Source organism: Aethalodelphis obliquidens, unplaced genomic scaffold, assembly GCF_003676395.1.
Source record: "Aethalodelphis obliquidens isolate GAN/ISIS:26980383/991018 unplaced genomic scaffold, ASM367639v1 scaffold16, whole genome shotgun sequence".
Taxonomy (NCBI): domain Eukaryota; kingdom Metazoa; phylum Chordata; class Mammalia; order Artiodactyla; family Delphinidae; genus Aethalodelphis; species Aethalodelphis obliquidens.
The window spans coordinates 13,850,102-13,872,133 of record NW_020837960.1 but is presented as its reverse complement, the minus strand read 5'-3'; the positions used below and the strand labels follow the sequence as shown (position 1 = coordinate 13,872,133).

General features: G+C 45.2%; 1 protein-coding gene across 1 annotated transcript in view; it reads left to right on the top strand.

Annotated features, from left to right (window-relative positions):
* LCP1 (lymphocyte cytosolic protein 1) overlaps positions 1 to 14,418 on the top strand; it is a 55,032-nt gene extending 40,614 nt beyond the window's left edge. Inside the window, exons 14-16 of the mRNA XM_027116250.1 lie at positions 6,170 to 6,293; positions 9,519 to 9,643; positions 12,593 to 14,418. Of these exons, the coding sequence (XP_026972051.1) occupies positions 6,170 to 6,293; positions 9,519 to 9,643; positions 12,593 to 12,725 (382 nt within the window). The 3' untranslated portion in view covers positions 12,726 to 14,418. The remainder of the gene's footprint in view (positions 1 to 6,169; positions 6,294 to 9,518; positions 9,644 to 12,592) is intronic.
* Positions 14,419 to 22,032: the final 7,614 nt, after the last annotated feature.

The window sequence follows — 22,032 nt, the reverse complement described above, 5'->3', positions numbered from 1 at the left end:
CCCTGTGTGAACTCCAAGCATTGTTCTGCCCATTCATTTCTGAAAGTTCTTTTCCCAGCCTCTGGTAACTTCCTCACATGAATGCTCCAAGTAGCACTCAGCCGAACCCTTGAGGCAAACCCTCTGAAGATCGCGGGAGCTTTCTTTCTAGATGACTGTCCTCTCCGGGCAGCTCTCTTCTCCCTGCTATTCTGCCCCACACATTCTAGCGCCCTGGCTTCCTTAAGTTCTCAACCCTGTCCGCTTGGCTCAGGGTCACTGTCATGCTGTTTGAGTTCTCTCTCCCTGCACTGCAGCCTGGAAACTCTCCATGCAATAATCTGGGACAATCCTAGGGTTTACCACATTTGTTTCCCTTCTCTCGGGGACCACTGTTTTGTGCTTCCTGTTGCCCAATGTCTGAACATCGTTTCATAGTTTTTCACTGTGCTTTATGTGTTTAAGGCAGAAAGGTAAACTGGTCCCTGTTATTCCGTCATGACCAAAAGCAGAATTTCCTGCTACTTCCTTAACAGAGAACTTTAGATACCTTTTCGAGTCAAACATAAAATTGATTAATGTGAGAGCTATGTGGCCATATTATTTAAGCAATAGTAGAATATAATAAGATATACAAATAGAAAATAAATGGTGAGAAAAGTAAACAATTTTGGGTACAAAAGCATGAGCCTGGGAAGAAGTCTAGACAGCAAATCTGTAAGCATGAACTGGTTTACTTTTACATGCTTTGCTCTTTCCCCCTTTACTGATAGCTCTGACCAGGCAGAAGTCTTCCATTCCTTAATTAGAACCTATGTTAGTGTGACTTAATTCATTTTTCTACCTGGAAGGAAGCCCGAGAAACCATATGTCACATTACATTATGTCTAACAAGGTAATGGCAGAGACAAGGGTTTGTCCCTAAGCACTGCCGCTTTATTCCCAGGCCACTGTCTGCAGATCGTAATATTTATAATGGTCCTTGGAGTAATCATGTCAGTGTCTCCAGGTGATGTCGGGTGATCAGAAATGATCATAATCAATTTAACTACCTGATTTACATTTGCTTTATCAAGTATGATGCTCCATTACTCCTTTCTCAACTGGGATCTGTTTAATGATTGAAGGCAGATGTCATAAGGCTTCTCTGGCACAGAAAACTCCAGAGCTAAAGAAACTTTAGCCTCTATTTCACTGCATGTATCTAGAACATCACTGAAAGTTCCTAAGGGCTGTTCTCACTGGTGTATTTGTAGAAACGATTTCTGAACTACTCTCTATTTTCTTTCACGTGTGTTTTTAGTTCTTAACAGACTGGCTTTTGGTACTGATTGCTTTAAAAACCAAAGCAAAAGTCTTTTTAGTTGCAACAGTTACATTGACTCATGGGTTTGAAGATGAAATTATCTTTGATATTTTCTATTTTAGTGACTTTAAAAGGAAAATCAGGGGGGCTTCCCTGGTGGCGCAGTGGTTGAGAGTCTGCCTGTGGCTGCAGGGGAGGCGGGTTCGTGTCCCGGTCCGGGAAGATCCCACACGCCGCGGAGCGGCTGGGCCCGTGAGCCATGGCCGCTGAGCCTGCGCGTCCGGAGCCTGTGCTCCGCAACGGGAGAGGCCACAACAGTGAGAGGCCCGCGTACTGCAAAAAAAAAAAAAAAAAAAAAAAAAAAACTCAGGCCAACTCTATTCTATTTTGAATTTCATAATATCTGAAAATCACTTTGTAATATGATCTTCGTTCTGGAAGTTTTATAAAAATGTGACCCAACATCATAGTTTAAGGCTAGTATATATATGATAAGGGCTAGTTTGCTGCTGTGTCTCTACCTGGTAAATAAGTCATATTTCTCATGTGTCTTTATAAGAATTGTGCCTGTAAGAAAATGGACAGAGAAATACATTACTGTGAAAGGTGACGAAATGACTGACAATTATGTGAATGCCGCCAGAAGGATATTTTTTTTTCTCTGTATGCCACACATGAACAGATCTAATAAATTTAGAGCCAGTTCTAGCTGGAATTTGTTTCATTGGGTTTCACAGATGTGCTAATTCGGTCATTTATCTGGACAATAAATGGCATGTCATTTTTCCCTCTAAAAACAAATGAAAGCTTAAACCTCCCTTTCCCCGTCAGCAGCCTGGAAATCATTGTCAGATTGGAAAGGTGGCAAATTGCGCGTGTCTAAGTTTGGAGACAAAAGCCTGAGGCAAGCAGGCTGCCAGCAGACAGCCACAATAGTCAGACTCCAACAGATGAATCGAGAGTCTGAGGCAGGCCACGGAGGGAATTCTCCCCAGATCAAACAGGCTGTGGACGGTGAGCTGGGGACAGGTCCCTGAAAAACGAAACACTGAGGTATGTCCCTCTGGGTCACACGTTAAAGAAATAACACAAGTGTTTGACGGCAGGAAATCACACAAGTCATAATCACAGCTTCTCCAGCCCCACACCCCACCCATCGCCTGCTGTTGGATGAGGCCCTGGCTTAAGCTGGAGCTCACGGGGCCATTTCATTTTGACGGAGGGCTTCTCAGCACCGCGTGGTGTGCAAACACCAGAGATACTGGGATCTTGTCTGCAGGGTTCCATTTAATAATAGCACAGTCCCCCCAAAACATGTTTCATGTTAAGGAACGATTATCTCACAAGGAAAATCCTAGGAAGACACAAGCCAAATTGATTTTTGTTTTCAGTTTGGAATCTACATTTGGTGCTTGGTGGACTTTCTAGACTGGAGTCTCCAACCTAAATTTTTGCCTTTCTTCCCTTTGTTTTTCTGATGTCCTTACAAGCAGGTGTCTGATTCCTTTTAAACCTCCACATCTCCCTTGAGGTGGCAGAAGGACGACTCTGTGCTCCCTAGCGCTGTGTGCCACCATGAGGGGCTATTCTCAGACCCCTGAATGCAGTCAGCTGCCTCCAGGATGTTCTGTGTCTAAGTTTCCCTGTCCCTTTGTGGCCTTTTATATTTGCATGAATAGACTTTTGTATAAAGATGAGCTTCTCCTCTGCACCATTTTCTTCCCTCACTCAAGGAGTGGCTTGAAAGCACTGCTCCTGTCCACTGGAGAGAGTCAACAAAGCAGCCTGGGCCTCCTGGCAAAGGGAAGTGAGAGTTCGGTCCTGAGATGAGTGAGGCTGCTGGAAGATTAAACCTAGTCTGTTTCTCAGGTTATTTATGGACGTGACCTGATGAAACAAACACTAACCCACCATCTCTTAATGAGCGGACTAGGCAGAAATTCTTACATGGTATAGTAAATGCTGGTAACTTAATGCACATGCTGTTAGGAAACAAGCCGGTTATGACATAAATGATATGATCAAACCTCAGGCCTTTTTCCAAACTAGTAATATTTTGAAAATCTAACTGGAACTTATCCCATTTGTACTCGTTATTCCTTAGAATTTTGGTCCCATCTCTGGGCCCAGACTAAGCATTTCCCATCTTGACTTTCTCCTTGCTTTTCCTGGGAGAAAATCATTCTGTTCGTTTCATCTACGACTCTACTCTTTCATTTGCTAGATGCCCAGTATGTACTGGGCACTCTGCTGACCCGTGAAAGCACTGAGATGAATATGGTCTATGGACTCTGTCCAAGGGCACAAGGTAGGCAGAGAGACATGCACATCAACTCCATGAAAAGCTCTGGGAAACAGGTTGGAAGCAAGTGTAGCAATAATGATTAATATACTGCATGGGTCAGAAAAATGATGCTTGAACTGGGACTTGTTCTCAGGATTAGAAATTCACTAGAGAGGAAGGACATCCAAGGCAGAGCGTGCATCTGAGTCATGGAAGCAGGAGGCAGGAGGATGCATGGTGCGGTCGGTGAGCTGCTGATGGTTCTGTGCAGCTGGGAGAGCATGAGTGTGTGTGACCATAAAGCCTTGAAGAAGGAGGGGAAGGAGGAAATGAGAGAGGCACTGACAAGGGACACTCAGGTCAAATTGCGAAAGGACTCGTGTGCCATTCTAAGGAATTTGATCTGTGTTCTTTGGGCCTCGGAGAGTCACTTTAAATGACATGACCGGAACAGTAGTTTAGAAAAGGCAGAATGAAGAGGAACCAGCTGATGTGAGGGAGTCGGGGGAGGTGTCATTGAGAGGACTTGGATGCCGGATTGGTCCGCACGATTTTACTGTTTTGATAAAGAAAAGTTGCAGAAACCCTCTTCCTCCCCATCGACAATGATAGGAAAGCACTTTCACCTGAAGGAAGCAGGGCATTGCTCCTGTTTCCGAGATTACACTTGGAAACCATTGTGGAAGAACTGTGTTTAGCGCGGAAGCCGTAACTGGAGGAAGATATCCGATGGATTATGTAATGAGCAAAACCCTGGGCACCCAAGTGGAGGGTGACCTCATTTAGGGAGGCCCTCAAGACAGGACTCAATGGCACAATACTAGAGTTTCATTTTGGACAACACACACTGAAATTCTAGTCTTTCGTGGGTAATTTGACTCTCCCCCCGTACAAGACTGAACCGTGAGGCCAGCAGACCTGCCCACCTGCCCTACTGCTTGGCTCTCTCCCTGTGTTTACCCTTTGAGAGAGATTAGCTTGGGGAATGCTGAGTCTTCTCTGCTCCGTGGAATTTTTTTTTTTTTTTTTTTTTTTTTTTTTTGCGGTACGCGGGCCTCTCACTGTTGTGGCCTCTCCCGTTGCGGAGCACAGGCTCCGGACGTGCAGGCTCAGCGGCCATGGCTCACGGGCCCAGCCGCTCCGCGGCATATGGGATCTTCCCAGACCGGGGCACGAACCTGTGTCCCCTGCATCGGCAGGCGGACTCTCAACCACTGCGCCACCAGGGAAGCCCTGCTCCATGGAATTTTAAGAGCTTGAAGCATCTTCTTAATGTTTCCCCTGCACAACCCACTTCTCATAACAGTATGTATCTAAGGCAATTCTTACCCTCAAACTAGAGACTAACTAGAGATTACTGTGTATTCCCAATATTTCTACTTCTGTGATACACAGAGGAAACTCTTTTATATTTTTTCTTTATTATGTTGGCTGCCTGGGCTTTGAAGTATAGCTATTTACAATGTTGTGTTAATTTCTGCTGTACAGCAAAGTGATTCAGTTATATATATATATATATATATGTATATATATAATATATATATACATATATATATATTCTTTTTCATATTCTTTTCCATTATGGTTTATCACAGGATATTGACTATAGTTACCTGTGCTATACAGTAGGACCTTGTTGTTTATCCATTCTATTATAATAGTTTGCATCTCCTAACCCCAAACTCCCAATCCATCCCTCGGTCACCCTCTTCTCCCTTGGCAACCACAAGTCTGTTCTCTATGTCTGAGAGTCTGTTTCTGTTTCATAGACACATTCATTTGTGTCATATTTTAGATTCCACATATAAGTGATATCATATGATATTTGTCTTTGTCTGACTTACTTCACTTAGTATGATAGTCTCTAAGTCCATCCATGTCGCTGCAAATGGCATTATTTCATTCTTTCTATGGCTGAGTAATATTCCGTTGTATATATGCCACATCTTCTTTATCCATTCGTCTGTCGATGGACATTTAGGTTGTTTCCATGTCTTGACTAATGTGAATAGTGCTGCTATGAACTTTGGGGTACTTGTAGCTTTTTGAACTATAGTTTTTTCCGGATGTAAGTGCTTGGGCTTTTCTAACGTTGAATTGTTCCTTGATTTTCGTAGTTCCTTTAAGAAAAGCATCACTGGTTCAAATCCTTTATTTCATTTTCCTTTCCCTGCTTCTCTTCTGCTTTCTCTCTGTACAAGGACAGTGGTATTCGCTCTGCACCTGACTCTAAGTATAAAGTTCTATTTTGTTATTTTAAAAGGAACTAGTGTCATTACATATTCTTTTTTCCTCAGATGTAATGGTGTTCATGCCATCTTCTGAGACAGGAAAAAAAAAAACTTTTCTATGCTGGCGACTCTCTGTGAATAGTGAATTCTTTTTTAAAACATTTTTATTGGAGTATAGTTGATTTAAAATGTTGTGTTACTTTCTGCTGTACAGCAAAGTGAATCACTTATACACATACATACATCCACTCTTTTTTAGATTATTTTCCCATATAGGTCATTACAGAGTATTGAATAAAGTTCTCTGTGCTATACAATAGTGAATTGTTTAGCGACTTTTCTCCAGAAATCATTCTTGATTTTGTTCAGGTACACACTGAATATTCTTGAAGAACTTGGAGGTGGGCAGAAGGTCAACGATGACACTATTGTCCACTGGGTGAATGAAACATTGAAGGAAGCGGAGAAAAGTTCATCCATCTCTAGTTTCAAGGTAACGTGCGTGTCTCCTGCTCGCGGCCATTATGCTTATCTTTATTGCTTCCACTCTGTTTTCAAGACTGACCTTCAGTGTGAGGTCTCTGAGGCTCCCCCTCCCGCTTTGATTTTGCTTGAATGACCCATTATTGTTTTGACGTTCATAGGCCATTTCATTGACAGATTTCTTGTCGTTTTCTCCCATAATAATTAATTTTAAAAACCCGATCATGTTTTACACGGGATTTTAGATGTTTTTCTTCCAAAGTAATGTAACATATAATGTTTTTTAAATGTGCATAGCTCCACGGCTCAGATTGTTAACATAATGAGGGTGAAATGTAAAATGCTAAGAGATCTCCCATGGGATGTTTTTTTTTTTTTCCTGAGAAAAAAGCAGTTGTTTACTTGTATCCAAATCCCATTTTTATTAATAACAGTATGACATTTTATTACATTTCTTCACTCATGTTTTATACATTAGCCGGATCCTTCCTCAAGGGCCCTGTGTACTTGATCGACAGTATAATGTCTGCGTCATATCTTAACTACATTTTCCTGGCTTAAAGGTCAGGGTGGCTGAGAGGGACCCCCTTCAGAGGGCGGGTGAGGCAGTTCATCATGCTATCAATCCTTTCCCTCAAAATCAAGAGAAAATCTCTCCCCTCCCAGAAAGGGCAGAAGGTATGTCTGTAGGCTGGGCTCTACCAGGAGTGCCCAGTCCCTGTGAGCTCAGCACAGGAATTGGCCAGCTCTGTCCTCCCTCTGCTTACCATCCATTTGGTCTGGAGGTCGAAGTGGAGGCTGGTGACAGATGTGAGCAAGTCCTTCCAGAAGGAGATTTGGGAAGGCGGTGGCGCACAGTACAGTAGAGCAGTGCTCCCACGATGGAGCGCGGTCTCAGTACTAGGGGCTCCTTGTTTGTAACAGGGGGACTCCTCATTTTCTCTTCACAGACATGATGAAGACAGCTTTACCATTTTCCTGATGTTTTTCTCTTTTTGGCTGCTTTGGGCGGCATGCGGGATCTTAGTTCCCCGACCCGGGATCCCACCCGCGGCCCCTGCAGTGGAAGCGTGAAGTCTTAACCACTGAAGCACCAGGGAAGTCCCACCATTTTCCTGATTTTATAGTGAGGAAACTGGGGGCTCATCTAACTCCTGAGGTTACAGCTAGTAATTGCAGGTGGTGTCCATCAGGGAGGGGAAAGCACCTTTCACCTGCGAGGTGAGGTTATAGAGTGGAGGGTATCTATAGGTCACTTGACCATGGCTATGAAGTGAATAGCCCCGGGCATGCGTCTCTCTGTAAAACAGTTGCCACTTTACAGGAATGCATCCCATTTCCTTACCCAGCAGCTTCCGGGGTGATCCTGTGGGGATTCACTCTTGGGAATGTTTGGCAATTTTTTTGCTTCTTGTGATGCTCTGGGCTAATTTTCTCCTGTCTTCCCGCTGAGTCATTGCAGAATTGATTAGGTCAAAAGGACCACAGAAGGAAAATGTCAGATTAGCCCCACACTGCTTTTAAGTGAAACCCTTCAAAAACCGAGCACAGCGTACCCCGATTAACCATTGCAGAAACAGTCCTGGGCCCTCCTCACCTATGAACACTGCCAGCTGCTGGCCATCTCGCTGCCTGTCAGTCCACCAAGACTGTGGGAAGGAAGTGGGAAAGAAGGTGAAACTCAAATCTCTGCATTTTGTTTCCGTTGTGCTTCTTTACCAAAAAGTTCTATGGAGATAGAAGCTCAGGCTAATGGTGGAAATTAGATTACGATTATATGTATATTGGTCTTAATTTTGTGGTAGTTCTTACATAACCCAGAAAATAAATGAAAATGGACCCGTTCTATCTTTTAAAATAGTATTCTACCTCTACAGAGGGCCAGTGCTGGAGACCTAGCACCTTGCAGGGGTCCTGTGTCTTGTTTCTTTGTTAGAATTGGTTCTGATTTGGACCCGCAAGGTATGAGGTGTTTGAACTTGACTATGCTCAGATGGTGACACACAGTTGCCTCGGCACGTCTGTACTCACAGGTGCAGAGTTTTGTGCATTTACACCTTAAAAGCATCCACAGGGAGTTCCCTGGTGGCGCAGTGGTTAAGAATCTGCCTGCCAACACGGGGGACACAGGTTCGATCCCTGGTCTGGGAAGTTCCCACATGCCGCGGAGCAGCTAAGCCCGTGAGCCACAACTACTGAGCCCGTGAGCCACAACTACTGAGCCTGCGTGCCTGGAGCCTGTGCTCCGCAACAAGAGAAGCCACCACAATGAGAAACCAGCGCACCACAACGAAGAGTAGCCCCCGCTCGCTGCAACTAGAGAAAGCCTGCGCACAGCAACGAAGACCCAACGCCGCCAAAAAAATAAATAAATAATGTTCCTTTTTTAAAAAAGTCAGGTAGAACCTTTAAAAAAAAAAAAAGCATTCACAGCTTTGCGTGTGTCCATCAAACTGTTTACAGATGCCAAAGAAAGAGCCCAAGATTTTAAGTCAGAATACCTGGGTTCAGATCCCAGCCCCACCACTTATTAGCAAGCCACTTAACCTCAGAAACTCCCTTTGCTTGCTGTAAATTAAGATTAGATGCCTCCGTCCAAGGCTTGTGGCAATAAGTGAGATAACCTATAAAAAGTGCTGAGCAAACTGTGAGACACCAATGGATATTAGTTGCAGTCATTGCATTTGATCACATAATTGCTGTCACTGTCTACCTGGACCTATGGACCCTTTTCTTTCCCTAAGGTCCCCAGGAAAGGAGCATTCACTGAATCCCATCCAGCTGAGCCCGCATCACTCTCCCTGCGTGTCACCTCTGGGATGTCCCCTGAAAATGAATCGGGGTTCCTCTTAATGTCTTTAGTCTCTCTTTTCTGGTGGTTTCTTTTTCAAATCATCCCTTCCTCTACTAATAACCAGTACTTGAATGAAACATACTATATATCAACCTCTCTGCTTTTCTCTAGTTGCTCTAACTTCCTTCCATTCACTATTTGGGAATGACTCCCTGCCTGTTGGCAGACAATGGATTTCCCCCACTTAGTGAACCACCAGGAAGCTACTAGTGATGCCGCTACAGAAATGACAACTGGTTTGAAACACCATGTGCGACACTGTGGCATTTCCCACACCAGGATGTATATATTCGTACTTAAGAGGAAAGCACCACTTACTTTCCTTGAGCCAAATAGAACTTGGGAGCATATTGTTAAAACCCATGCTTTCTCTCTATGCAGGACCCAAAGATTAGTACAAGTCTGCCCGTCCTGGATCTCATTGATGCCATTCAACCAGGTTCCATTAACTATGACCTCCTGAAGACAGAAAGCCTGAACGATGAAGAGAAACTCAACAATGCAAAGTACGTAAATAAACCTGGGGTCAGGGAGGAAAGGATGAGCCGGCATCTGGGGAGCTGTGAACTCCAGTGCCTGTGCCTTCGTGCAAACACTTCTAGGTTCACTGTTGATGCTTTTTCTTCTCATGACGTACTGTGTCCCATCATCATTATTTTCAATACTGGGCAATAGCAGTTTAAGGCTCCAGGTGTTAGAGGGAACGAGACAAAAACGATTGATAACAATTGAAACCATTGAAATTGAAAACAGTTGACTTCTGATTGATAAGCAAGCCTGTAATTTCATAAAACCAATTTCCTAATCATAATCTATGGGAGGCTTCCTGAATAGAGTTTGTACACGGTGAGTGCAAATATAAACATTCTATTTGTGAATATCTGTGGATGTGCCTGGGCAGGGGTGGGGTTCAAGACCAGAGTCTTCACCAGCTTAAGAGCAACTGCTGTTTGCTTTATTTGTAGGATGAGGGTCAGCAGAGCCCAAATTTGGTCTGTTGTCAGCTTTTATACATCAGGTTTTATTTACATAGTTTCTATAGCTCTTTCCTGGATACAGTAGCAGAGTTGAAATAGTTGTGACAAAGCCCACAGAGTCTGAAATATTTGCTATCTGGTCTTTATGGAAAGCTTGCCTTCCTAGAGAGAGAGGCGCCTTTCTCAGAGCAGGCTGTATTAGTTCCTAGGTCTGTCATAACAAAATACCACAGACGAGGTGACTTCAAACAACAGATATTTCTTCTCTCACTGTTCTGGAGGCTAGAAGTCCAAGATCAAGGTGTCGGCAGGGTTGGTTCCTCCTGAGGGCCTGGATGGAGAATCTGTCCCACACCTCCCTCATCCTTGGGCTTATAGATGCACCACTCCAATCTCCAACCCTGTCTTCACATGGCCTTCCCTGTGTCTCTGTGACTTCACGTAGCTTTCTTCTCTGTGTGTGTGTATGTCTGTGTCTCTTCTCCCTCTCTTTTATAAGGACATCAGTCATACTGAATTAGGGCTCCAACCTACCCCAGCATGACCTCATCTGAGCTAGCTATACCTTAAATAACACTTTTTCCAAATAACATCACCATCTGAGGTACCAGGGGTTAGGTCTTCTGCATACGTTTGGAGCGGGGGAGCCGTATTCAACCCATAACACAAGTCCAGGGTTAACGAATGACTAGTGCCCAGCAGCCCTGCTATGTATCTAATCCCAGCAGTGCCCTTCTCTCTGTGCCCAGTTTGGGAAAGTGGGGACGTGCGTTCCTGGTATGCTGATGTCTAGCACAATCTAATGGAGAGAAGAGAAATAATTCAACAGCAGTTACAGTAGAGTGTGAGGGATAGTACGGAAGGAGGACCCCAGGGTGCTGTGGAGGGGACAGGAAGCTCTACCAAATAACATCTAAGCTGGGACGGATTGAAAGGACAAGTAAGAAGGAGCTGGACCAGGTGAAAGAGCTAGGAAGACTATTCCAGCAGAGGGAAGAACATGGATGAAGACGCAGAAATTTAAAAAAAAAAAAAAAAAAGACCTTGAACCTATAGATGTTCAAGAGGGATGTGATTAAGTTTAAGGAACTCGCCCAAGGTTTTACAATTATCAAGTGGTTCAACTGAAATTCAGAGTCTGACTTGAGAGCCCAGGCCCCTAAGCACTGTCCTGTGAGGGCAAAAGGTACAAAATTACTTGGAAAAATGGGTAAAAAGAATTCTATAGAGTCCTAACGGTGGCTATGGTGGCAGGATTGGGCATGGTTTGTTTGGTGTCTGAAGCTCTATTTTCTAACTTTTTCATAATTTTTCCTCTATTTTATAATGGAAAAATTAATTTTATTTCATTAATAATTAATATAGAGGAAGTGATTGAGAGATGGACAAAGAGAAAAAATGGCGATGCTCTGGCCCCATGCTCTTAAATTAATTTGATCAATAAAGTAAGAGTAAAGTCATTTCAGGAGAGCAAAGGGAGTAATGGGGCTTTGGGTGGAATGGAGAATCTCTGGAGTAGCCACTGCAAGAAGTTACTAGATAATGAATGAGGAGAAGAAAAGGACTGCCAGGTAATAGTGTGGGCTCATTTGAAAATAGACTACAGCTAATAAAAATTATCTTCATATAACTATAAACAGAGCAAAACTATTCTGCTACAGCTATGGTAATCTTATGTGAAAAATGTGTAATATAAAACTCTGGTTAGGGGCTTCCCTGGTGGCGCAGTGGTTGAGAGTCCGCCTGCCGATGCAGGGGACACGGGTTCGTGCCCCGGTCTGGGAAGATCCCACATGCCGCGAAGCGGCTGGGCCCGTAAGCCATGGCCGCTGAGTCTGCGCGTCCGGAGCCTGTGCTCCGCAACGGGAGAGGCCACAACAGTGAGAGGCCCGCGTACTGCAAAAAAAAAAACCAAACAACTCTGGTTATTCTACTATTATAGCATCATAAATAAATACACATACATGTAGGGGAGGATTAGAATGGAACAAGGAAGAAAGGACTTGATGGGTAAGGTCGAGGTATTACAGATGCATTTCCCCTTTTTCTGCCTTGTAAAAACATTTCTGTAGTTGAAATGGTGTCTGCAGACTTTCCCTAGCACACACTCTTGTTCAGTTTTATGACATTTTCTGCACTGTACAGCCCAAGCGAATAAGCATGCTGTAGGCACCTAAAGTGGTGCTAGCTAGAAAGCTCTGTAAGGACAAATAATAAATTTGGTCATTATCACGAGGCTGGACAGCAAGTTTGACGGAGTCAGGAGCTTTGTCAGGCCAGCATCTGCCCTCGAATCTCAGGAGGAACCCAGTGATTGGCTCCAGCCATACCAGGAATGAGCTCTGTCTAGCAGCTAGTTTACAGTGCAGAGTAGAGAGTATATAGTATAGATTATATAGAATGACTATAACTATGATCCTCAGGGGTCCGCTTCATACTTGCTTAGGCTCCCCTCATTCCCCCTCTTTTCTCTTTTAGGTATGCCATCTCTATGGCCCGCAAAATTGGAGCACGAGTATATGCCCTTCCAGAAGACTTGGTGGAAGTGAACCCCAAGATGGTCATGACAGTGTTTGCTTGCCTCATGGGGAAAGGAATGAAGAGGGTGTAAGGCCCAGAGGGCAGGACTGGAGGCGCGCATGCGTTTCTGACTGCTCAGCCCTGGGTGCTCCCACGAAACACAGGGACAAGTCAAACCATTCCGAAGTTTTCAACTTGGTGACGTTATACAAGGTTCCAAAAATCACGTGTATCTGATCAGCCAAGTAGCCTTCGTGTATTTAACAAAAAGTGCTTTATTCTTTGCAAAAGACCCAGTCTCTTACAAAGTTTTTTTTATGATTGAATTGATTGCTTTGAAAATCTAGAGACAAAAAGAACTTAGTTTCCAGGCACCCTTTCTGCTTTTGCCATTATAGCCAAGCATAGAAGCTGTATGTAGTGTTGTTAATTTTAACATAATCTTTTGAACCAGCTTAAATCGGCTGCCTTCTTGTTTAGGGTGAGAAGCAGGTGGGGAGAATCATCAGACCAGCCCTAAAACTGGCTTCTGGAGGCCAGCGTTTGATCTGTTACGAGCCTCCTTCGTGTAGCCCTTCTGCACTCTGTCTCCCTGTGACTCTGCCATCCACTCTGTCAGAACTCTGCCTTCTCTGTGGCCGACCTCTGCTGGCCATCCTTCTCTTGGGGCCATTTGGATCATCTGACAAATCAGGCTGTTGGGATCTCCAAGGGTCTCTGGTAACCTGAAGACCCAAGACTCATCATCAGAGCCTTTTCTCAGAACTAGGGTCCCAAATGTCATCAGATTTTATTATTTCAGCCAATAGGAAGCCCTCTGTTTTTAACCCTACGATTTGGGCTCTGACCAGATCTAACATCTTGAACACTGTGCCTTCAAATAGATTCTTACTTAACTCTTGGTGGAAGGTTCTATCCAAGGAGGGTGTCATTGAGCAGCAAGACACTAGGGGGCAGTGCAGAGCCACAAAAAAAGCATCTGTTCTTGGGTGCTGCCTCTCCGTGTATTTTGCTCTGTGTGTTAGATCTACTATGGCTGGATATCTGGTGCCTGGGAACCACCTTGCTCTGATTTCATTTGCTCTTAGATCGTAGTGCACGTGATTACTGCCAGGCCATAGGACCGATGTTTACTTTTTTGGTACCCTCAAGTTCCCAGGGGCCATATGTGCCAATGACCGGTTACCCGGACCTCACCCCCATACGCCAACACACACACACACACACACACACACTCACATACACACATACCTAGCCAGGTGTCAAGCTGGGTAAGAACTGGCTGCATTGCTTTGCAAAGAGCTAATGACTGGATAGTTACAGAATTCCAAAATAAAACCAGAGGAACAGTGTGAATTTGAGCAGCTCTAATAGACTATGCAATTTCCTTGAAAACTTACCAAAGGCTAAATAGCAACAGAGCACTGGGCACCAGCACTAGACCCCCTCTATGGTGGTGGAAGGGCTCGTCAATGAGGTATCTTCTTTAGGGGTGGTATGTAGTGGAACTTAGCCATTTTTCAAAACAATTGAAATGCATCGCCCCAGATCTGCTCCTTGGCAGTGGGCTCAGGAAGCCGACATGTGGCTTCTCCCAGCCCATAACCTGTGTTTCTGCTGCATCCGAATGCAAAGTGGTTGGCTTTGTCTTAATCCGCACTTCACCATGTAGCCTCAGACAATTCTCCCCCATCTGCCTCCAGGAAGCATGTTACTGCCTTAAAGGACAATGAAAATGAAGTAATGCTCAAGTTCTCTCCAAATAAAATGTTCCCTGTATTGGATGTCTTCTGAAGGTTTCGTAAGAGTGTACTCTAACTTATTCATTCGTTCAGCCAACACGCACTGAGGGCTGAAATGTGTCAGGCACTGCACACGGTTTTGGGAATACACCGTAAATGAGGCAGGCATTGCGCTCAGCTGATCAGGAAAGCCTGAGGATAAACAATTCCACTGACAGCTGTGATGAGCGATTGACGCGGGCAGAGTGAGACAGGCTTACAACAGAGGAAGCCGTCTAAAGAGAAATATTTTAGCTGAAAGCTGAAGAGTAAGTTGGAGGGGGTTGGACAAAAAGCAGGCCAGAATGAAAGGTTTAAGACACAAATTCTCAGACACACATTGAACCCAGTCATGAGCAAAAGCCAGACTTGGGAATTGGTGTGAAACGGTTTCTAGAATGATTCGAGGAGGAATCTTTAGGGCTGGCGGTGCCTGGGGTTTCCTCTCTAGCCTGTCTGGGCCTCACTTTGGCCGGCACGGGGTGGGAGGCAAGGCGTTTGCTGAGGAATTCTGCTGCAGCCGGCCCCCGCGGGTGGGCTGCTGGGACAGAAAAGCATCTGTTTGGCAGGGTCACATCCTGCGCTGCACAGGTGTCACTCGCCCACACAGCTGCTAGGAAGCTGGGCTTTTATGCTTAAGCTGTGCGTCCTGGCTTCACCAGCAGCAGCTCTTTGGAGACGGCTCTTTCCTGGCCTGACATTCCTACAGCTCCTACACTTAGGAGGTAGCGGCCTGCCCTACATATCAAGAGGTTACCAATATTAAGTGTGTTTTTGTGTGTATAAGACTGCACTGATAGGTCCTGGCCAGAAAGACTGAACCGGTACAGGAAAGCAGAATACTATCAAGGGAAGAAAACTAAGACTCTTGGAGAACGAGAAGGCTAAAGGAATACAGCCATCTGAACACGATAATTTTTCTAAATTTAAAAGTTTATTGTTACATTTTAGCCCATCCAAGTATGACGTCAGAAAGTAAAATTGTACCAAAGGGTCCACAGTGGGAAGCAGGCCACCTTCCCACCCCCGTGTCTAGTGATGTGCTTTGAAGCCAGCTCGTATTGGCTCCAACTGGCTCCGATGTTAAACCATTGTTATCTTGAAATTGGCCATGGTGGGCGTATTTACAGCATAGAAATAATCAGACTCTACAAATAGGGGTTTTTATCCCCAGAGATCTGGTTTACCAACCCACCACTACCTCTGTCCCGAAACCTCAGTTCCCCTCCTCGTCAGCGACCACTGTTACCAATTTCTTTTGTATCTTTCTAGAAATAGTCTATGCACATGTTACACACACACACACACACACGCCCCTTTTTATTGCAAATATTAGCATACCATACACATCATTCTGCATCTCATTTTCTTCACACCAAACCTTGGAGACTGTTCCACGTTGCCAAATATAGACCTGCCTCAATCTTTTCAACAGGTGCACAGTATTCTGTTGAATGGACGTGCCAACCTGTATTTAACCAGTGGCCTATCAATGGGTGTTTAGGTTGTTTCAATCCTTTGCTACAGCAGATAAAGCCACAGTGAATATTATGTCCACTTCTTGTGCTCAGAATGTTCATTTTAATGTAACAGGTACTTAAGTTGCTGCTCTAGCAAAGGTATTAAACACTGTAGCGTCACACATCAATCCTCCTCTGAAGTTTCCTTGAAGGATTTGACAAAGAGCCCTGGGCTGGGATGGGCCCTTGAGCCCCTCCCATCTTCTCCATTTCACATCTAAAGTATGTTAATCCAGTGGGGGGATAATGTGCACGTGCAAAATGTACTCAAAAGCAGAATGTGATAAATGCGTTAACAAATTTGTAAAGTATGGGAGCTCGGGGGAAAGAGTAATTCTGAAGGAAGGATTAGCAACATTTTGCAGAAGATCTGAGCCCCGACTAATGAGCAGTGGGCAGGCACCGTGCCTCACCATGTTGATGTCTCCAGCAATGCCAAGCACTTTCTTGATTTTTAAGGAGAGCTGGGTAACTGAAAACTCGATTTGTATTAGACATGAACAAATGTTTCCTGACTGTGGGAGATGCCAGAGAGAAGTCATTGTGAGAAAAGTTGTGAAACAGACCTACCTGCAGAGTTTTTAGAAGGGGATGGATTCCTGTTTGTTTGGAAATTATGCCATTAGAGCCTGTCTTGAGACAATGCATAGGACTAGATGGGCTCTTCAAGCCTCAGCCAATCTAGCGATTTTATCCACCGAAACGCACACACACAATCTAGTCTGTCCCTTGGAGCACAACTGCGGTCTCGATGATAAAAAGTACAGAAACTCAGCCCACCTTACACCAGCCCCTCTCAGACCGATACTTAATGCACGAGAGACATTCTCCTGTGCTCCCAGTGTCCCTGGGCGGCTCCGAGGCCCACCTTCCCTGCAGTTACTGTACCTGTTGTCATTCAGCAGCTGCTGAGATAGCATCGACTTTGCTCTCTGTCCCCCCCCAACCCCCCAGGGTACCAGTGCGCTTGGATGAAATGCTGGCGGTGCTGTCTTAGTGAGCCAGACATGGCACGTCTCTGCCGGCCTCATGATCCAGGAACCAGAGCTGGTGCTCAGCACGAGTCAGGAGTGCTGACCGATCCTCTTGTGAAATCTAGTTCCTTTGACGGTTTCCTAACAAAATTCCGGGAATTAAACTCTCGCCTGCCAAGGACGGCTCTTTCCACCGTGTCCTCGCCCCCTATTTTCCAGAAGCCAGAGTTTACCAACTGTGGCTGTGTGTAGGTGACCAAAAAAAAAAAGGAAAAGGAAAATTGTGTAAATGTTTTCTCATGTCTAAAGTCTACATATACTTAATAACCCACCTTAGGTCAGACACAAAAGCACGGATAAGCTAGTCAGCACCCACAGTCTCACCTTTAACAACTCAGAGAGAGGTCGGCAAAGCGGCAGGGATTTTTATATTATCTGGCGTGTCCAAAGTGGGGAGTTCCATTTCAATAAGTATTTTGGTGAATAAAGAGCTACCATGTCTAATTTTTGGAGGATTAGAATGCATGCAAATATTTCATTCTAAAGCTCTGTGCGATACAACATAAAAGTAAATGATTCAGCAGGCACTTTTGGATTGGGCCAGACCACGGGCCCACTGTTAAGAGTCGGAATGTTCAAACCTCCTTGCTCTAAGTTTGGGGCCAAGACCAGGGGCACTTGGAAGCTGGTTAGAGATGCAGCATCTCAGCCCCACCCCAGACCTACTGAATCAGAATCTGCAGTTCAATAAGATCACCACTTAATTCATGTGCACATGAAAGTTGGAGAAATGCTGTCCTAAAAGAAGACCTGCAGTTGACAGTCAGTTGCCTTTGAACCAACTTTAAATCAGATCACACTTTCCCAGTAACACTAGACTTGAGAGATGGAAAAAACCCTCCACTAACATTTCCCCATCATCACTGTTCACTGGAGGTAGCCAAAGTGGCTCTGCCCTCCATCTGGGTATATCCCCCATCACCCAGCCTTGTCCTTTGCTGTCCCTCTCCCCCATGGCCCCTCTCTCCCCTGTGGCACCCACTGCCAGCCACAGGCTCCAAAAGCTTCATGTCCCTGGTCCTGCTGGGTAACTTAAGGTGTCTCCTGGCACTGCCTTCTCTTACCTGCAGCCCAGGGCTGCTGCATTCATGCATCTGACCCAGTTGGTGCACATCACTTAAGTCTTCTCTCTTGTTCCTTCAATACCTCCATCAAACCTACCGACTTTTCTCCCACCATCTCTGGAGCAACCTCTCTATGACTTCCAGTGACAGCCAGCTGACTTAGTAAACCAAACTGTCCCGGGGGAGGGGATCGTGGCCCTTCAGTGCCTACTCTTTTCTCCTCCAAAACATGCACTTTACGATGATTTTCTAGGGCTATAGCTCCATCATTGTTATCTTTGCCAATTTCCTAATGGCAAAGAGAGAGCAAAGTGCCTTCCAGATAAACAGCTATAATAGGCAAAGGTCCAGAGGATGGAAGAAGATGGTTATCTTTGAGGAACTGAAAGACTAGTATGGCTGAAGGAAAGGGAAAATTACCATATCATGAGAAACAGATGGGCTAGAGAAAGGTTTAGAGCTGATTCTGAGACTCAAGTGTGCTTGAGAATCATCTGGGGAAGTTGTTAAAACACAGACTTTCCAGATCCCACCTTGAGGTTCAGTGCTGAGAGGGCTGGTGGGTCCAGGAGTCTGCATTTTCCACAGATACTCTCAGAGATTCTGGGACTCACAGGCCACCCCTGGAGAAGCGCTAGTGCAACCCAGCTGTTCTCACCTCTGGCTGCACAATGGAATCAGCTCAGGAGATTTACAAGAAGCTTGTGTCTATGCCCCGCCCTCTGAGGTTTTGATATAATTGATCTGATGTGTGGCCAGGGCAGCTGGAGATTTAAAAGATGCGCAGGTGACTCTAATTACCAGTCCAGTTTGAGAACCAATGGGATACAGCCTGGGGTGCTCTTCAAAGGGGCGGCCTGGCTGCAGCATCTTAAAAAGCGGATAGACGCATAAGAGGGAGTAATGGTTAGAAACGGGGAATGAAGGGATGGAAGTGTTTCAAGGACAAACCCTGCTTTCTTCACAATTGAACCATCCAGCCGACGAGCATTTGCCTCTCTGGGTGTCTAGTGACCTTCCTGGTGCCACGACTCCCAGGCTCAGTATTTGTAGCCAAAGCGAGGGCATGAGAACCTGAGATGGAGTTCTCTGCCTTCGGGCCTCAAATCCCCCTCTTCAATGACTCCCAAGATGGCATCATCTTTCCTCCCCCCTCAGAAACACAGGGGGCCGGATAGGCCAACCCTTTGTGCAAATTCTAAAACTGCTTCGCTCTGCATGAATAAACATGAGAGAGAGTGTGTGGAGGAAAACACATTTATCAGTTATGTGTCCTCCAAACCTCCCAAGATTATGCAGCTTTAATGGCTGAAAGACTTTGAAAGGAAAACTTGTAAACTGAGCTGCACCTAAACTCATGACAAAATGCCATGAAATTGACTGACTCTCTCGGCGCTTACCTAACAGTAAGCCTGAGCTGCATACCCAAGTCCCGGCCCGTCCAGATCACGGTGGCGTTGCCCTTATCCTCAGCCCACTCCAATTGAGAGAAGGCAAAGCAGCCACTATTCACAGGGGAGGTTATCCTTTTAGGCACCGTCTTAATAAAGGCAGAGGGTTACGGCTCTTGAAGAAACACACTTGCCATATTATTTTTGCCACCTAATGTTCCAAATTGACTGGAGAGCAAATGTACAAATTAGCTGGTCCCTAGGGGACATGATTCAGGGAGATCGATCCACCAGGACCAGATTGGCTTCTGGGGCAGTGACTCATCCCCTAACTCTTTGGGAGCAGCCGAAGAAGAGGACAGCTGTCACCAAGGTTCACCTGACCTGGGTAAGGCTCCGGGAAGAGAACACATTGGCCCCTCTCAGCTCCCTTCCTGGTTTATCTTTTTTTTTAATGAATGGGACATACTAAACACCTGGGTTTTTTTGTTTTTTTTTGGTACGCGGGCCTCCCACTGTTGTGGCCCCTCCCATTGCAGAGCACAGGCTCCGGACGCGCAGGCCCAGCGGCCATGTTTCACGGGCCCAGCTGCTCCGCGGCATGTGGGATCTTCCCGGACCGGGGCACGAACCCGTGTCCCCTCCATCGGCAGGCGGACTCTCAACCACTGCGCCACCAAGGAAGCGCTAAACACCTGTTTTGCCCGTCACTTTCAGCTGCTATCCCATTGAATTCCCACAACAGCCCTCAGAGGTAGGTTATCATTAACCTCATTTTTCTGCAGGGGAAACTGCACCTCTGAGAAGCTAAGAGATTTGCCTGTGAGCCAGGATGGAGTCCATCTGATCAAGCTGTTGTGTTCTTCTCTCTCTCTCTTCATGCAATAAATTCAACTTAAGAGTTCAGTTTGAGGAATTTTGCCTGTACACAGCGTAAATACCACCACAATCAAAACAGAGAATTTTCCCACCACTCCAAAAACTTCTCCTGTACCTCTTTGTAGGTTAATCCCTTCCTCCCCAGCCTCAGGCCCTGGCAACAACTAACCTATTTTCTGTATCTGTAATTTTGCCTTTTATTGTGTCATATAGATGTCCAGAGTATATAAATACCTCTACAAATCAGTAATAAGACAAACCATCTGATTAAAAATCAGGCAAACGATTGGAACTCACATACACACACATATGCTTATCGCCAATGAGCACAAAAAAGGTTCTCAACATTCTTAACCATCTCAGAAATTTAAATGAAAGCCAAATTAGACACCACCATACACTTACTAGAATGGCTGAAATGAAAAAGACTGCGTCAGGTAACAAGGATGTGGACCAACTAGAACTCTAATATATTGTTGGTGGGCGTATAAAATGATACAACTACCTAGAAAAAAAGGCACAGGAGTTGCTTATAAAACTAAATATCTTTATGACCTAGCAATTCCATTCCTAGATATCTACCCAAGAGAAACAAAAATGTTTGTCCATCAAAAAAGCCTTGTGGGTCTTCCGTGGTGGCGCACTGGTTGAGAGTCCGCCTGCCAATGCAGGGGACGTGGGTTCGTGCCCTGGTCCGGGAGGATCCCACGTGCCGTGAAGCGGCTGGGCCCGTGAGCCATGGCCACTGGGCCTGCGCATCCGGAGCCTGTGCTCCGCAATGGGAGAGGCCACAACAGTGAGAGGCCCGTGCACCGCGAAAAAAAAAAAAAAAAAAGTTCACTTTGGTTAGTTTTTCCCCCTCTCCACTTCAGTGTGGTTATGTTATTTATTTGAAACAAAATTACATTCATTTGGTTTGGTTTGTATTCACTTTATTTACTTGACCGGTTGTTTTGAGTATGTGAAAAATTAACACGGTTCTAAAATACAGAGGTATTCAAACAGTTTTACTCGAAGAAATGTCCCTCCCCCCATCTCTTCTACCCGGTTCTTATTCCCTCTTCTACCCACTTCTTATTCCCACTGTTTTTCACTCACCTGCTGGAGGTAACCCATCTCATTGATTTCTGGTCTATCCTGCCTGTGTTTCTTTCTCCACAAATGAGCAGAAACGCATGTATCTTCTTTTTTCTCCTTCTTTCTTATATAAAATGTATTGGGTTGGCCAGAAAGCTCGTTCGGGTTTTTCCGTAAGATGTTATGGAATGGAAAAACATGAACGAGCTTTCTGGCCAACCCAGTCGTTTCAGTGGCGGTCACCTCGATCCATTAAATATGTTTCAATACCTTTGAATCCCAGAGAGAGATTTGAACTCTCAATCCTTTCCTTCGCAGAAGTCCACTGAAGGGAGGATGATTTATTTTGCAAATTTGCCTGCCCTGACCTCAAGGGCATTCAAATGCACTTACCAGCGGGAATGTAGGAAGGGGACCAGGGTCCTTCCACTTACAGAGGTTAGATGTGGCCTCACACCAGACAAAATGTTAGATGGTGCTACCTTCAGGATGACGTACGGTAGGCTTTGATTCAGACTGTTGTGGTGTTATGGCTGTTATGGTGAGCTTCCCGAAATAAACATGATTCACAACTACCTGATTCTTTTACTTCTCAGAAGAGCTCCCCACACATAGCATTCTTCTTCTTTTATGGGTGGAGCATCATTCCACA